Genomic DNA, 16,848 nt, shown 5'->3' on the forward strand with positions numbered 1-16,848 from the left:
AGGTTAACGTCGATTCACGCTACGAGCCACAGTGGCTAAGACAGGTGATGTTGATGTGCATGCGTGTACGTGTGGATGTCTGGCGCAATCAGCGGAACACAAGCCATGGCGGCTTGAGGTAGCCCTGCATCCATTTCGTGCGATGTCGCCTTTGTACGTGAACATATGCGCAGCGGGGCCGCTCGTCGGCTACTAGGCTCAATACCAACGATACGATAAAAGACACGCGCATACGTTCGTGCGTGGGAGAGTTGTCCTGCTGTCATGCCCCCCCCCCCAATACGCACTCCCTCAAGTGCCACAGACACGTTATCCCGGAGAACATGTGGAGTAAAGAAAACAGAAGAGAAGGGGAGAGCCGAGGGAGCGCAGCTCGTGCAAAAAAAAAAAACGAGATGCCGATTCGCTGTGTCATACTAAGGTAAGGGGAAAATGCTGCATACCTCGAAAAGGAGCTCAGAGATTGCGGCTCCACGGTTTGACGCCCTTTGGAGCAGGTTTCGTAATGTTGATGCGCCGCATCGATTGATTGTACTCGTTGTACGTCTTGAAAAAATTTAGAACAGGGTGGCGCACCTGCCGCCACTGGAGACGACCCTGCCACCACAGTCGGAGGTCCACGGTCAAACGCTTGCAAGACGGGTGAAACAGGTACGCGAAAAGCATTGGCGTGATGTATCGGCAGGTGTCTGAAATGAAAGCCCAAGCCCAATTCTCACCAGTAAATACGGCCTCCGCCTTCATAATCTTCTGCTCCACTACAAAGTAAGCCGTGCCGTTGTGATGCGGGTCGTCCACAAACTGGTTCCGTGTTGTGCCTACCACCTCCAGTGCATGCTGGATCTCTTGAACGTCGTCGATTTGTGTCTCGAATATGCGCCTCTGCCGTGCGTCGTACACACGCTTCTGCACACCGTACATAACACGATTGGAGTAGCGCTGTCGCTTGTAGTACCTGGGGAACACCATTGTCTGGGTGCAGCGATAAAACCCATAAAAATGGACCACAGCTATCGGGTAGCATGCGTACGGGATGAGCATAGAGTACAGGAACGCACGGATAGGCGGAATAACCATGCCGAAGTCGATAAAGCCAAGGCGTTCGCTCGTTCGGCTGCGTGTGTGTAGCGGCTCGTCCCAGAGATCAGTCAAAAGCAAGCCGTGAAGCGACCACGCTCTATTCGCAGATGTCTCCGGTCTCCACGCCGGGCCACCACTCCGTTCTGGGAAGTGCGCGGCCAACGACGCCAACGGGGAAGTCGAGGGGGTAGGGGTAGGGTTAGGCGTCATTGCGGCAGCTCTACTCATCTATGGGGAGTGTCGGAAACCGGGTGCCTGTCCACGCGTGGGCGTTGTTAAGTGTTGCCACATTTACACCCAAGACGATAAAAATGGTGTCGAACTGTGGGTCGATTTGAATGAAACAGAAGAGGACAAAAGAAATGTGTGTGAATCATAGTGCACCCCCTCCTCCCTAAAAAAAAAAAAACTCATGTTGGCTGATCACCTCTGCCACTGGGCTCATACAGAGAGAAGCCCCGCTGTTGCGTCAATTGTCTTGTCCGATGGTCTCCGGCGCAGAAAAAAAACAGGTAGAGAAACCAAAGCTTGTGTGGAATCCGCCTGTTGAGAGTAGCTTCCATGGGGCCCTTGCCGATCTTGCTGGAGAGGAAGACAAAAAAAGGGGGATCTGACATCGATGCCTAGAAAGGCGTGTGCTGTTTTCTCGTCTATTTTTGCTCCTCCACCATTGCACCACGACACCAGCCCCGCGTCTTCAATTGCTTCACGGCTTGGAATACCCCCCAAAAAAGAAAGACACTCGATGTTGAACGCAACGACCTCTGGCGCGCCACAATACACTCACCGAGGACGGCTGTTGAGAAATGAAAAACACTTCCCGAATAACACAACGGCTACCTGGAAAAAAAAAACCGGTATAAAATCCGATGTGCGCACTCTGCCACACAACACATCAGCACCACCCCACGCCGGGCCTGTCTGCCCCACGGGGCCCATCGCGGTGTGGGCCAAGCAGCGGCACACACACACACACGCGGTTCTGCAGCACCCACTCCGTCATACGTGCGCGGCCTCGGTCACGGGCTCTGCTCACCCCCACCCCCCGGCGTGCACAGAGACACGTGGTGCACCCCGTGGCGTGGCTCAGGTACCCCCCCTCCCCTCCCCTGACAGTTGGCAGTGAGCACCGGCTGGGGGTGCGTCCGAGTCACGCCGACACATTGCCCATCATTTCGATGACACGACCGTGTTTGCGGTCACGGGACACTCCGCCACCGCGACCGCCGACGCCCGTGGCGATCGATCACCCACTGACAGCCCCCCCCCACCCCTCATCCCTCCCCTCATGACACAGGTGCTTGGCCCTGTCACTGTCAGTAGTGCTTCAACGCTCGTAGGAAGGAGGGATAAGGGGATTTGTGACTCCGCTACGCAGCGGGGCACTTCTCACCCCGGGCGCTCCCTGCACTCAGCTGATGCGTATAGTGGTTGGGACCTCCGGTAGCCCAAATAAGAAAATAGTAGACAAAAGAAAAGAAAATCCAGAAAATCTGGCACGAAAAAAGTACCGCCTGTCGCAGTGACGTGGTTGTCGAGTGCACCCCATTCCCGGGTGGGCTGACAGTAAAACAGTTGAAGAGTTCAATAGAGTTGAGCAATGAAATGATCGCGAGGCCGCTGTATGTAGGATGCTGGTGTCTCACGAACGCAGACAGACAGGCATGCGTGCAGGGTCAGAGGAGCCCTGCAAAGAGCAGGGGTTGATGTAACAAGATGAGCCCTTGAGGAGACGTGAAGGCAGCAAAGCGTGAAGGGGGGGGGGAGGATAAAATGAGCGAGGGGGGTGGCCATCAGCAGCCAAGTTGCAGCCGTGAGGTATGCGTCGGCATTCTCCTCCGCGCACCGTCTTCCATGACGTTCTCTATGCAACTGCATAGCTTCACGCTGGCTTGCCTTCACCTGAGCCATTTCTTTTTCGGGGAAGCCCTGAGGTTGTCGGTGACCTCATCGTGGTATCCCGGGGACCACAACCCATTCCGTGGGTATGCACGAAGAGCCCGCTGCCCGCCTCCTCCAGCCCCCATGCTCCCCCCCCCCCTCCTCTCCCCTCTCACCCCACCCGTGCGTATCTGAAAAAAAAAGGGGGATTGGGGAGGAGAAGGGGTGGGGGGAGGAAGAGAGAAGAGCCTCTTGATTGCATGACCGGATGCGATCGCAGGCGGGTCGTCCTAGATGACGGGGAGAGGATGCTGTCGATACAACCAGAGATGGACACGGGGGGGTGCCGGCGGGGGAATAGTCGCATGCGCACACTCGTGGACGTGCTGTATTTTGGATGAGGATCGGGGAATGTGTCATTTTGGTTTCAATCTTGCCAAGTAGCGCCAGTGTTTTTCGCTATGAAGGCGAAGATGTCGGATGTCTCCTGGATGATTTTGCTTGTCGGTTTACCGCTGCCGTGACCTGCAGACACCTCCACGCGCGCAAGGAAGGGGCCGCCCAGTTCTGGGTTAATGTGCTGCAGCGTGGCGACATACTTGAGTGAGTGCAGGGGCACCACGCGATCGTCGTGGTCCCCTGTCACCACGAGAATGGCTGGGTACTTGACGCCGGCGCGCACGTTGTGAATGGGACTGAACTTCTCCAAGACCTCAAAGTCTTTTTCCTTGTCTGGGTCACCGTAGTCGGAGATCCAAGCGTGGCCAATGGTGAACTTATGAAACTTGAACATATCGAGCACGCCGACCTGGCATACGGCACAGGAGAAGAGTTCAGGGGCCTGGTTGGCGCAGGCGGCAACGAGGAGGCCGCCGTTGGAACCGCCCATGATGGCAGTTGTTGCGGGAGAGCCGATGTTGTGGCTGTGGAGATACTTGGCGGCAGCGACAAAATCAGTGAAACAGTTCTGCTTTTTCGTGAGTCGCCCGGCATCGTGCCACGACTGGCCGTACTCTCCCCCGCCACGAATGTTTGGGATGGCGAGAACACCGCCAAGGCTCTGTAAATAGACGATGCGCGTCGGGCTAAAGCTAGGGGTCAGGGAGATGCCAAAGCCGCCGTAGCCGTACAATACCACTGGTGAGCTGGCCGATAGGGCACTCTTCTTGTAGACGAGAAACATGGGAATCTTCGTTCCGTCCTCCGATTCGTAAAAACGCTGCTCAGTGACGAAGTCTTCCGCGTTGAGACCGTCCACCGTGTCGTCCCTGTAAAGAGCCAGCGAGCTCTGCGGGCTGTTGATGTCCATAACGAAGGAGCGACCGGGCAACATGAAAGAGGAGACCTTGAAGGAGACAAAGTCCTTCTTGTAGTGGGAGAAAAAGGAGGTGATGGTGCCAACGGGCAAGTCCATCCTCGTCATGGTCGCCTCGCCGTGCAACTTGCGGTAGTACATCACGTCCTTGACGTCCTCGAGATACACGAGTAAGAGCGTGTGCTTTACAAGCGCTGCGAGTTTCAGTACAGATTTATGCTCAGGGACGATAGTTTTTTCCTCGGCCGTGTCGATGTCAAGAGCGATAATCTTTTTGAGCGGTGCATCCTTGGTGCACATCATGTAAAACGTCTTTCCCTCACTGCCGAGGTAGCTGTAGTTGCCCACGAACGTGTTCACTACCTTGTTGAACACCAGTGGCTTCTTCAGCTCCTCGTAGGAAGATGGCAGCCTGGCAACCCAAATAAGGTTGTACGGCTCACAGCCATCCATCACAGTGATAACGAGATAATCTTGGTCGTCTGTCACCTCTGCCGCGAAATTCCACTGAGGATGCTCGGGCACCTCTAGAATGACCACATCTTCTGACTGGGGAGTACCGAGCTTGTGAAAGCACACGAACGGTTTCTGCGCAGAGTCCGTCTCGGCGCCTTTGTCGACGTCCTCGCTCAGCTCGGGGTAGCGCTGGTAGAAGAAGCCCTCGTTCCCCCACCACGAGATGCACGAGAACTTTACCCAGTTCAGCTTGTCCGGAAGCTTCTCTCCCGTGTTTGCGTTGAGAACATGTATGTACTCCCAGTCGCTGCCCTTATCGCTTAAGCTGTAGGCAAACATTTCTTCATTCTCACTCCAAGCACGGGTCTTGAGAGCCGTGGTACCGTCGGCGCTGAGGGTGTTGGGGTCCAGAAAGATGGACGGCTTTCCATCCTCGAGAGAGACTGTCTGCATGATGACGCTTTGGTTTTGCAAGCCCGTGTTATATTCGTAGTAGTACTTGCCGGCGTGGACGCTGGGATTGGATGTACGCGCGTAGTTGATCATCTTTGTCATCTGGCCCGCTATCTTGTCGCGGATGTCATGAGAAGACTTCATGTACACTCCAAATGCCTCGTTTTGCTGCCTCACGAATTCCTTCGTGACAGGATTGAACGGGTCCTCCAGGTAGTCGTAGGGCTCGTGAATAGTGCGACCGTGCAGCTTGTACGCCGCAGTGGAGCGGCGTGCAGTGGGGTAGAAGACTTTCATGTTGAATCTCTGCCTTGGGGTCGTTGAGTGGTGGCGGTAGGCGTATATAAGGCGAAAAACAAGACGATGACCAGCGAAAAAAAAAAAACTCAAGAGGGTAATCCGGCAGGGAAACTTGAAGAAGCACCGAATGATGAAATACAGGGCGAACGGCGAAGGGCACGAACTCTTATCGTGATGGGTGATCAGAAAAATATATAAGAAAGCGATCGTGCGCTTGTGTAGACGTGTGGCCATTGCAGAGATGCGAAGAGAGAGATTTGCAGACGAGTCGAAACCGCAGAGGAATTCACGGCAACAGTGATGCCGTGCATAAGGGGGAGGGGAGAGGGACACTTGGAATTCCAGTCATGCACACCCAAGCAACCAAAGCGCAGCGAGAAGCCTCCACAGAGCGCGTGTGAGGTGCCTCGTGGAACACTGTCGCTGCGATGATAACAGGGGCAGCGCACGAAGCGCTGACGTGGGGTGCCTGGTAGAGTACTACACACAGAATGTGGGGCAGCAAGACCGCGTGCAGAGGAAGAGAGATGAGAGAGAGACGCTGCCGACAAAAGGCCACGTCCCTGGTTCACCGTGTTACCTCTCTCAGCAGCAAAGTGCCTCTTGCTCGGAGAATGGAAGGGGGGAGGGAGTTGTAAACATGCGTTACTACGAGGGTGTGCCTACTACAGAGAAAAAAAAGCGCCCTATAAGAACGAAAACCCCACGTCTTTGCCAGAAGACCACAAAAAGGCACGCGGGTCGTGGCGTGCCAACGAGAGCGAAGTCATCGAAGTGGGACACTGCAGTGAAGATGCAGAAAGAACCCCTTCGCCGTGACGTCAGCAGCTGTAAGGACACGCTTGGCTGACAACCGAATTTTCCCCCCGCCGCCTCCTCCTCCTTCCGCCCTCTACTCCAGCCAGCGGCTCCTACAACTTCTTCACGTGGTGCGACCGCTCATACCAGCAAGAAAGTCGAGTGGAACGTGTGCTAGTGACAGCAGCGGCAAGCCAGCGGAGGAATCCATCGGTGTGTGTGTGTGTGGGGGGGGGGGGAGCGAGAGAGAATACACACGTGCACTCTCTTGCGGACCTACAGGCACGTTTATAAACGATCCCCAGGGTTCCAGACGCGGTGTCGCACACATTGACACAAGCGTCACTACGAGGGAGGGAAGGCAAACTGATGGAGAAAAACTCGGAGGAGTGCACGGCACCTATACGCCGCTCTTGAGTTCCTCGGCGTCGTAAAGGGAAAGACTGTCGAGGTACTTGCGCAGCACCTCAGTCTCGATGTTGTCGTCCCAGATCGTCTTGGACAGGCGCGGAGGCGGGATGGTCGTATAGTCGGCCTCACCCGAGACCTGCGTTTCCTTCTGCCGGCCAACGGCTTCATTGATGTACTGCCCTTGCACATCCACTGCAAAGCCGTCCACGATGGAGCGGTCCACCAGCACCTTCGGCACCAGCGTGTAGCCGGCGAGCTCCTTGTTATCCTTGATCACCTGCTCCGCTACCTTCCTCGCCCTGTCCACCAGGGTGCGGTCCTGTTCTTTGCCAGGAGCGACGTAGATCTTCGCCGCCACCCGCTTCATCTTGGCGTTGACGTAGGTTTCGTACACATCCACCACATCTGGGAGTAGGTCTAGCATGCCGTTGCTCTGCATCCACTCCAACGTGAAGACTGTAGGGGCGGAGAGGGACCTGAACTCCTTCACCTCACTCACCACCACAGTACGCTCCCAGAAGACGGGAAGATTCGGGATGGCGGCGGCGATGGTTTTGAAGTCCTTCAGAATACTGTCAAAGCTGCTCTTTGGCTCGGCCGCTTTGTACAGAAACTTGGCAAAAGTGACAGAGTCACTGGGAACAATATTTGCTGGGAACTGCGCGCGCTCGAAGTCGCTAGCGTACAACTTTTTGAGCTCCTCGGATGGGGTGTAAAAGCGCGCCGTTGCCGCCATAGAAGGCACGCAAACGGAGAGACGGCGAAACATTTTCAAGGTTCGTTTGGGGGAGGGAAGAAGGAAAGGCAGCTGTGGGCTGGAAAGGTAATCACGATGCAGGCGAGGGGCTCTGTTTGCTACTCCAGGGCTGCGTCAAGTCGTTCGAAGCGTTCACCCGAGCAAAAAAAAAAAACACACAATTGGAGAGGAAGCAAGAAAAGGGGGGAAAGAGGATGGAAGACAATGACATGGGTAGGGAAAAAAAGAAGCGGAGTGAACAGGGTGGCGGAAGCTTTGAGCATGTGTTGTCGAGCTGCAGAATGGAGGAATTCCCGATTTAAGTACGCCCAATGTGAACCTCGCGCGTCCTCCAAGAAAAAAAACTGTCAGAAAGCGTCCAGTCAACTATCCGTCCGCGCCTCAACGCTGAAGGGCCTTCGGTATTTTTTCTCTTTCTCTCTTTGCTGCCTCCTTCGCAGTTGAAGGGCGGGGATTGAGGAGGACATTCGACTGTTGTGAGGGTCAGTAACTCAATCTTTTCTGCCTTTTGTTGCTTTACAGAGAATCACATCGCCACCCGAAGTACCTTCACCAACCCACTACACGGCTCCGTAGAAGAGGAGAAGGTAGCGGGGGAGATGGCAGTATAATCGTCAAGCAGGAGATTCAAAGCACAAGTGCACGCCAAAGCCCTCTTTTCCCCCTTACGTGCGCACTCTGCCATACAACACATCAGCACCACCCCGCACCCTCTTACCTGCCCCCACCCCACCCCGCCCCACGCCGGGCCTGTCTGCCCCACGGGGCCCATCGCGGTGTGGGCCAAGCAGCGGCACACACACACACACACACACGCGGTTCTGCAGCACCCACTCCGTCATACGTGCGCGGCCTCGGTCACGGGCTCTGCTCACACCCCCACCCCCCAACACACACACACAGCCGCCCCCCGGCGTGCACAGAGACCCGCGGTGCATCCTGTGGCGTGGCTCAGGTACCCCCCCCCTCCCCTGACAGTTGGCAGCGAGCACCGGCTGGGGGTGCGTCCGAGTCACGCCGACACATTGCCCATCATTTCGATGACACGACCGTGTTTGCGGTCACGGGGCACTCCGCCACCGCGACCGCCGACGCCCGTGGCGATCGATCACCCACTGACAGCCCCCCCCCCCACCCCTCATCCCTCCCCTCATGACACAGGTGCTTGGCCCTGTCACTGTCAGTGGTGCTTCAACGCTCGTAGGGAGGAGGGATAAGGGGATTTGTGACTCCGCTACGCAGCGGGGCACTTCTCACCCCGGGCGCTCCCTACGCTGCGATGGCCCACGCCCTCAAAGGGGGTCCCACTCGAACAGTAAAGTAGAGCAGGGAGAGCAGCGAGAAAATGAAAAGTGCCGCCATTCACCCCCGCTCCAAAAACAGAACTGCAAAGAAAAAGGAAACCGAATAAAAGCGCCGCTGCCACAGTTGCGAAAGCAAAAACGTTTGCCGTTGAAACGGGGTGCAAGAGAGGAGCAACCAATAGTGGGGGAAGGGCAATGGGAAGTAAGCGGGGAAGGCGATGATGAAAAACTGTAGAAAAGCAGGTGGGGGGAAGGAGGGGGTGGGGAAGAAAGACACACACAACACGCACAGGCGCACCGAATTCGCGGCACGGGATATATTTATTCGACAAGCTGATCTCTTCCTCCTCTGTTTCTCAGTTGTGCACTCCCTTTTGTTGTTTATATTGGCGCTCTGTCTGTTCATGAAAAGATATCATGGGACGGTGTAACCTCCGCGTTGGGGCGCAAAGCAGCAGACGCTGGTGCCGGTGCGTCGTGGCTTCTGCTCTCCACGCCGTTCCCGAAGAGGTCATCGATGACTACTCTCGCGGTTGGTATCGGTGACAGACCCTGTGACCCTGAAGCGCCCTTGAAAGACAAAGCAGCAGCGGCTACAGAGGAAGGTGGGCAACTGAAGAGATCACCAAGTGGATCTACGTGCTGAACCCCGTCCATGACGCTCGGCACCTGATGTTGGGCACCGCTCTCATTACCTGTTTCCAAAACATCATTCCACGGCTCTCCGGTAGCACCTGCCAATGTGCCATCCTGGGTGCCATCCTGGGTGCCATCCAGTGTCGTCTGCAGCAGCGCTGCCTCGCCATCGTCCTCGGTGTCGTCCTCGTCCACCTCAGCGCCTGCAATTCCATAGGGAGGGAGGAACGACTGGTAGGGGCGGGCGAAGACGATGGCAGCAGTGTTGAGGGATTTCTTCAAGTCTGCCATAGTCATGGCATCGCTGAAAGTACGGTCAACGTCGACCGGCACCATCTGGCCATGTACCACCTTCTTCATCTGCTCCACGGTGATGCCTTTAGAGAGCAGACGCCAGTACGCTAAGGCGCGGTCACGAACATCAGCGTCGCCGCTGTGTGTCGTCACGGTCTCCAGGACGCGATGCAGTTGCGACTCCATCGTCTGCGGGTCACGTAAGAACATCTTCACCGCAGCGCTGAGGATCGATAGTTGAACTCGCTGCCCGTGCTCCATGATGCTGTCGATGAAGCGTTGAATGATGACCCTCCCATTGATGACAAAGTCGCAGTACTCGCCTAGCATCCACAGCAGCGACACAGTCGCCTCCTCCTCTGTGACTTCGTCGGCGCCGTAGTCGGCCACCAGTACATCCAGCATGAGTAACTCGGGGTACTTGCGCACAATATCCTTAGCGGCTGTCACCACGTTGGGCAGGAGCTCCGGTCGCTGATGTACTAGCTGCATGAGAAGATTGGCGCAGTCGGGCGCTATGGAATCGACCTTGATCGCGAGCGAAGCGATGGCGCGCACCACCTCCATCACAAACACCATCTCGACACCCGAGGCGTACTCGGCAAACTCCTTTACGATGCCTGGCGCCGTGGACGGCGTGGCGAGCTTCAACAAAAGACGGAGCTTCTCCAGCTTAACAAACGGTGGGTCGCTGTAGCGCACATAAAATGCGTCGAGATTCGTGCGCAGCAAATTCGGAAAGATGACCAGCAGCGCGTGAATGTTTTTGCACACAATGTATTGTGTTTCAGCGTCACGCTTTGCTAGCGTCAAGAGGGCGGTGTTGACGCGTACAGTGCAGCGTTCAATCAACTCCTTCGAGCAACGACTTGCAATATTGGCAACCACCTTGATTGCCCCCATCACAACCGCCGGGTTCTGGTGACTCATGCGTGGCAAAACACGCGTCAGGAGGGTCTCGGCACTCTCTTGGTCTCTGGGACGCTGGGCAGCCAGTAATTCTAGGATGAACTGCTGCCCCCATTCGTTGCACTCTGGAAGGGCGAAGACGAGCCGGTTTACCCACTCGCTGCTATATTCGATCTTCTCGCTGCCGTAGTCGTTCACCTCGCACACTATTGCTGCGGCATTGGAGGCAACCATTGGATTGTTGTCCTTTAGCAACTCAACCAGTTCCCTCTTCAAGTCCTGCTGATAAAAGAGGCTCACGTCACTATGAAAGAGCTTCCCGAGGCCCATGGCGGCGGTCTTGCGCACATAGGGGTCTGGATCTGCCACGGCGCGGCGCAGAGGCTCTAGGGTGTACTCGAGCACCGAGGCTACCCGGATGCACATCATCGTCCGCAGCGAAAGCGCTCGCACGACGGGAGAGCTGTTCGTGGTGTCTTGCAGCAACGTATTAACAACCAACAAGGCTTTCTCTGGCTGCAGCCGTGCCGTGCTAAGAACGTACAAATAAACTAGCTTCTTCAGCTCTAGATCAGTTGACGGCCCAAGTTTCACAACGTCGACGAAAAGGTGACTCACGTCGCGCCCCATTGTCATGTTTGCAATGATGCGCTTTACGGCCGCTTTTTTGCGGTAGTTATCGGTACCGTTGAGGTCATTGCGGAGCCCGACGACTTCGCCGCGGTGAGTCTGCACAAAGTACTTCGATCCTGTCTTTGTTTCTTCCAGCTTACGCTGAATCTTATCTCGCGCCTTGCGAAGAAAATTCTCCATCGTCTGCGCGTCTGTGTCTGCGCGGTGATGAGTGGCGCGGGCACAACGTTTTCGATAGTTCTGCGAAATAGCCTCTTCCTTTGAAGTACTCTTGAGCGCGAGACAGGGATCTCCTCCTCTGAGGTACCTTCGCGCACCACAACGTGATCGTTATCCTGTGTGTCGCTTTCGACTTCAGCAACGCGCCCCGCGAGCCAGGGGCCTGAGGCGCAAAAAAAAGAAATGCAGCCTGAATAGCGGCGAGACGTAAAAAAAAAAGGGGGCGGCTGTGGGCTACTTGCAGATTCGTGATGATAAAAAGTTAGCAGTGGTGCGCGAGCAACCGGGAATCGGTGCTGTCACGTCAAGTGTTTATTTTGGTTGTTTGTTTGTTTGTCCCCCCCCCCCGCATCCGCAATGCCGAGTGGTCCCGCATGTGGAGGCGACAACATCATCAGAGGAATGGGGGAAGACATAAAACACGAGGTGCACGAGGAGAGGTGGGATAGGGGTGAGATATGGCCAAAAAAAAACAAAGGACAGAAACGCAAACCGAGAAAAAGAGCGAGAGAGCGGGGCGATGGGGTGCACAAATGAGATGGCGTCCTCTTCTAGAGAGTTCCCGCTCCCTTGCAAGCCGGGCTGAGCCGTTTCCCAGGAGTGCCCGATGCCGTGCACGTGCTGCGAAAATCCCAATCCTAACGAAGATGCACGCATAACAAGGACGAAGGTGGGTGCTAGAACGGTTAGCAGGTAGATCAGTACCCGCAAACAAGAGTGTAGCCAATTGCGTTCGCGTCCTTTCGCTTTGTTTTTTTTTTTGGTTTCTTGAGTTTTTGCGTTTCTAAAAGAGAACACATGCCAAAGATCTCACAAGCACTAAAAACTAATTAGAAGGACGAGGGAACGCCACCAGCATCGGGGTTCGATGGGTCAGGTGTGGGAGGAGGAAAAGACGGTCAACAGAGGAAGGAGGAAGAGGAGAGCTGGAGAAAAAAAAACGTTTTGCTTTTGTGCACGTGCGTCTTCGCATACACACACGCACACACGAGAGCACACCTGCATAGATGCGCACGCTTCTCGTACACGCACCCACCCCTCAGCTCGTGTGGGTGTGTGAGTGTGTGTGTCGGCATGCATAGTATTCGTCCTTGGAGTCGGGATGCATAAACGTTACAGAGCGAAGAAGGCAGTACACAAGCGAGAGGACGAGAAGATGAACAACAGTAAAAAAAAAACACAACAAGTGCAAAAGAACATCACAACTGAATGCGTGAGTATGGCAAACGGCATAACCGCAGCGCACACACACGCATACCGAGAAAAAGAAACAAAAAAGAGCACGACAAAGATGAGGGATCACAAAGACGTCTGGCAGAGGGTCACCGCAATGTAGCCCCGAGGGGGCTGCCGGTGGTACTTAGTGGTGCAACACTATCCTTCATCTCAGGTAACCGAGCATTCCTCCAGCGGAATAAAGGTGGACACAGCGGATTGAATCGAGAGAAAACCAGAGGCGATGCACCCCCTTGTGGCAGTGATGGCAGGTGCTATTACACATGTCTTTCTTTCCTCTACACTGGCGTTAGCGTCTGCGTTTTGACCAGCACAGAGATAAATATGCGCATACAGATCAACACGTAAACACATGCCCGATAGAAGACTGAGGCAGCCTTGAATACTTCCCGGAGTGGTCTTCGTATGGGAGTCTCGAATTGAGGCTTTGGTACAGAGTGAATGAGCACACAGGGGCGCAGACGTACAAACAAAAAAAAACATGAGCACCGGCAGAGGTGCGCATCCTTCCTAACACGTACCGATGTTAACAGTACAATAAAGAAATAACGCTTGAAAAATCGAGCATGTTCTCTGCGACGGGGAAGGGGGAGGGGGGGGGGGGCGCAGATCAACAGGAACGCGTCTAAAACACAAGGAGACATGCACATGCACACAAACGTGGTGAGGGAAATATATAGAGGGGGAGAGAGATCAAATAAGCCGAATGAGAGTGCAGAAGTGCTATGTGAGCAGAGACAAGAAAACCGTAACAATCTTTCAGCGAAAGCGCGTGCATAAAAAGCGGTTGCGAATCCGTACACCGCACTCACCCTATATATATATATATATGTGTGTGTATACATATATATATATAGGAATGAAAAAGAAAATTTGCTCAAAGATCATTTGAAAAAAGAACACGAGAAAAGAGACATATAGGCGTGCACACACACATATATGTAGGGGGGGGGGAGGGGGAGGGGGATGTCGTGTACCACAAGAAGATGCGCTGGTTCGATCTTCCTCTTTTTCTTCTTTTGGAGCTCATACGGTGACATGTGCGATACCCCCACGCACCCACTCCCTCACAGACGACAAAAGAACCCAGGGAAAGAAATAAAAAAGAAAAATTTATTTCCACAGAGTGAAAGCAGAAAGCTACAGAGAAGAGCGAGAGACAGAGAGCACACAACAGCTCTGCAGCTGAGCAACAGATCTGTTATTCAGCGTTGTCAGAACTCCCACAGGCTACCTCCAGAACTGTTGACACATCGTGCATCGACTCAGATGAATCAAACAGACGTTGGCAGGCGTGGACAGAGTGGGTGCGGGGGAGGCCAACTGATATATATATATATAAATATATATGAGATGAAAAATGTTGGAAGGGGGATGAGGAAAGACGAAAAGGCGGACCATCTTTAAAGTAAGGCCATATCATCACCAGCGTTGCGAACCCCTCGAAATCGAAACACCTTGTCTTGATACCCCATGAGATTTGCGTAATTGCCCTCATGCGATAAGACGCTTCAGTAAAACAAGAAAAACGGGAAGGGTTGACGAGTAGCGAAACCCATAAAAAAAGTGAGATGGGGGGGGGGGCACGGGGGGTAATCCTGGAGGTGAAGAGCGGCAATCGCATTTGAGCAGTGAATAACCCTTTCCCCCCTCCCCTTTCCCCCTTCATCGACCTTTGGCGCAAGCGCAGAACCAGAGAAACAAAAATGGGTGAAGCCAGCGTGCGAGCAGCGCAGAGGTCCTTTGTTTACTTTGGCCGAGCAGTCAGTTGATGCCAATGACCGCGGAGAGCACCTTGACGCGAATCTGTGAGCCGAAGCTTGGGAGGGGGAGGGGAAAAAACGCGGCAGTGGGATTGGGAGTACGTGTGTGAAATGAGGAACGAAGCCTTTCCAAAAATAAAAACGCACAGGAGAGAAGCCGAACAAGCAGAAACGGGAGTACACACACACACACAGACGCTGAAAGATGTCGAGGTGGTGGTTGTCGCGCGTAACTTTAGGGGAAGACAGCGATGAATAATTCAGAACACGAGAGCGAGGAAAAAGCGAAGGAGACAAGAGGGGAAAAGAAGAACGTAGGTGGCAGTCGATCCGACACCCACACACGCCCACACAAAAGCAGAGAGAGAGTGGCTGAACACGGAAAAAAATGTTTATCCTGTACCGAAGATGAGTCGCTGTAAAATCGCTCACATGCACTGTCTCTGCACATGCCGCAAAACCTCCCGTGCTCCCCCAAGATGATCTCTACTTCCGTGCTAAGTCCCACTCACTCAGAGGTTGTCATTTGTAACGCCGTCATTAGCCCGAACTCGCTCGCTGATTACACTTGAACAGAAGCATTGAAAGACACACGTAATGCGGTAAAAGAGGAGTGTCCCGGGAAAATCCCTCTGTGTGACCGCACTCTCCGTGCTTCACGCTCCAGGGCCGGTTCGATGTGCAAAAGAGATGTCCAAGTCGCCTTGATGCAGCGAAACGGAAGCTGTGAGATGACGCCAGTAAGAGACGATGGGACGCGCACTTCAGAAAATGTGCCGTCGATGAAGGCAGCCATACGCGCAAAGCCCACCCACGGTACCCTTGTCTGATACGTTCGCAATCACACTCCATGTTTCTCCCGTCGTGCACGCTTTTCTCCGTGCAGTCCTTTGTGGCATTCCTATCAGGCTAGATTGAGCGACTGGAACCATCCCGTTACACACATCATAGTGCTACGATGTGCCCTTCTTCCTGGCGAGGAGGGAGGGGGAGTGGAGGGGAGGGGAGGGGAGGTGGAGGGGAGGGGAAAAGAGAGGGAGGAACACAATACCGGCCCAGAATGTGAATAACGAAAGCGCTAACGTGAGAGCACACACACACACACAGCAACCCTTTCAAAAAAGAAAAGAGGGAAAACTAAAAAGGCGCACTTCTTGAGAAAAATAGAGACGAGTTCGACTCTGTGCACAAATTTGCATCGCAGGCTGTGGTGTCCTCCTCGTCTTTCCGCGCAGTGGTCTCCGTGAAGTGGTGTGACAGAATCCAGAAGGGAAAGTTCAGCTGTGAAACACTATGCCATCAAATGAAAGCTGTGACTCTGAGTCACCCTTTCCGACTATCCACCTGCGCTCTAACATGGGTACACGTGTATCTCTTTTCCGTTTCCCTCAGCAGAGTCGAACACAACAAAAGCATGCGAGAGGAAGGGGGCGAGAGTGGGGGGGAGAGTGGGGGGGGAGGAGAAAAAAGAGAAACGAAGAAGACAATCATACAAGATCCGAAGAGACACAAAAGAAAAGTAAGTCGAGCTCTATCGAGCACAAACTCCAACACAAAACAGGAGGGGAAAAGTGAACCTCTCTTTATATACATTTATGGAACATACGAGAAACTAGCGAAACAGCTAACAACAGAAAAGAGCGAAGGAAGGGGAAAAACAACAACAGAGAGGGAGGAGGGGAGGGGAGAGGGGGGGGGAAGGAAGAAACACAAGCAAATGATTTCGATAAAGGACAAAACTTGAGGGATACAAAAAAACTAGAAAAGAGGGTGGGGGCAGAAGTGGTAAGGGAGTAGGAGGGGAGGAGGGGAGGAGGGGACGGTGATTTAGAAACGTGTTTGCTTTCTTCGGTTGAGAGGTGAGTGCGCAGAGCCTCTGTTTTCACTTTTGGATTGCTACTTCCTCTCTGAGTCGATAGCAACTCGATCACTCAAAGACAGCGATGAGGAAAACAAAACGCGCGCGCACACACGGACAAATTCAGACCGAGTGGAGTAAGAGGAGAAAAAAAAGAGGAAAGGGACAAACAGAAAAAAAAGGGGGGAGAGAGAGAGAGATGGAACCAAAAAAAAAGAGAACAGAGGCAAATGATCGAAAGGCATAAAAGGTAGAAAACACAAGCAAAAGCAGCGAACGGATCAAGACGAAAGAAAAAAAAAGAAGGGAAAACTATATAATCTGAGTCCTGAATGTCACTCTCAACAATAAGACTACTAGGGTCAAAGTGGTGCGCGGTACGACGATAGGGTAGCAGCATCGGTAGCAGCACCCCTCAGCATTCCACTCTCTCCACCTCGCATGTTTGTTTATCCTCTTTTTTCTTTTGCGGGGGGAGGGGGGAGAGCACCGAATTCTATGTTCCCTCCTTGTTCTTCCCTTCTCATGGTAGTTGTTATGTCGAG

The 16,848-nt window shown here is 53.9% G+C and overlaps 4 protein-coding genes across 4 annotated transcripts; all 4 read right to left on the reverse strand.

Annotated features, from left to right (window-relative positions):
• Positions 1-456: 456 nt before the first annotated feature.
• On the reverse strand, positions 457-1,290 carry JKF63_00969 (uncharacterized protein; the record flags this gene model as incomplete). Its single annotated transcript, XM_067897018.1, has 1 exon — positions 457-1,290. One exon carries the CDS (start codon positions 1,288-1,290, stop codon positions 457-459), a length of 834 nt encoding a protein of 277 aa, XP_067753175.1.
• Positions 1,291-3,388: 2,098 nt separating this feature from the next.
• On the reverse strand, positions 3,389-5,482 carry JKF63_00970 (uncharacterized protein; the record flags this gene model as incomplete). The annotated part of the gene is made up of 1 exon (XM_067897019.1): positions 3,389-5,482. The coding sequence occupies one exon, from the start codon at positions 5,480-5,482 to the stop codon at positions 3,389-3,391; it is 2,094 nt and encodes a 697-aa protein (XP_067753176.1).
• Positions 5,483-6,683: 1,201 nt separating this feature from the next.
• JKF63_00971 (uncharacterized protein) lies at positions 6,684-7,463 on the reverse strand (the record flags this gene model as incomplete). Its single annotated transcript, XM_067897020.1, has 1 exon — positions 6,684-7,463. The coding sequence occupies one exon, from the start codon at positions 7,461-7,463 to the stop codon at positions 6,684-6,686; it is 780 nt and encodes a 259-aa protein (XP_067753177.1).
• A 1,694-nt stretch (positions 7,464-9,157) lies between these two features.
• JKF63_00972 (uncharacterized protein) lies at positions 9,158-11,407 on the reverse strand (the record flags this gene model as incomplete). The annotated part of the gene is made up of 1 exon (XM_067897021.1): positions 9,158-11,407. The coding sequence occupies one exon, from the start codon at positions 11,405-11,407 to the stop codon at positions 9,158-9,160; it is 2,250 nt and encodes a 749-aa protein (XP_067753178.1).
• Between the last annotated feature and the right edge of the window lie 5,441 nt (positions 11,408-16,848).

This window comes from Porcisia hertigi, chromosome 36 (assembly GCF_017918235.1).
Source record: "Porcisia hertigi strain C119 chromosome 36, whole genome shotgun sequence".
Classification (NCBI taxonomy): Eukaryota; Euglenozoa; class Kinetoplastea; order Trypanosomatida; family Trypanosomatidae; genus Porcisia; species Porcisia hertigi.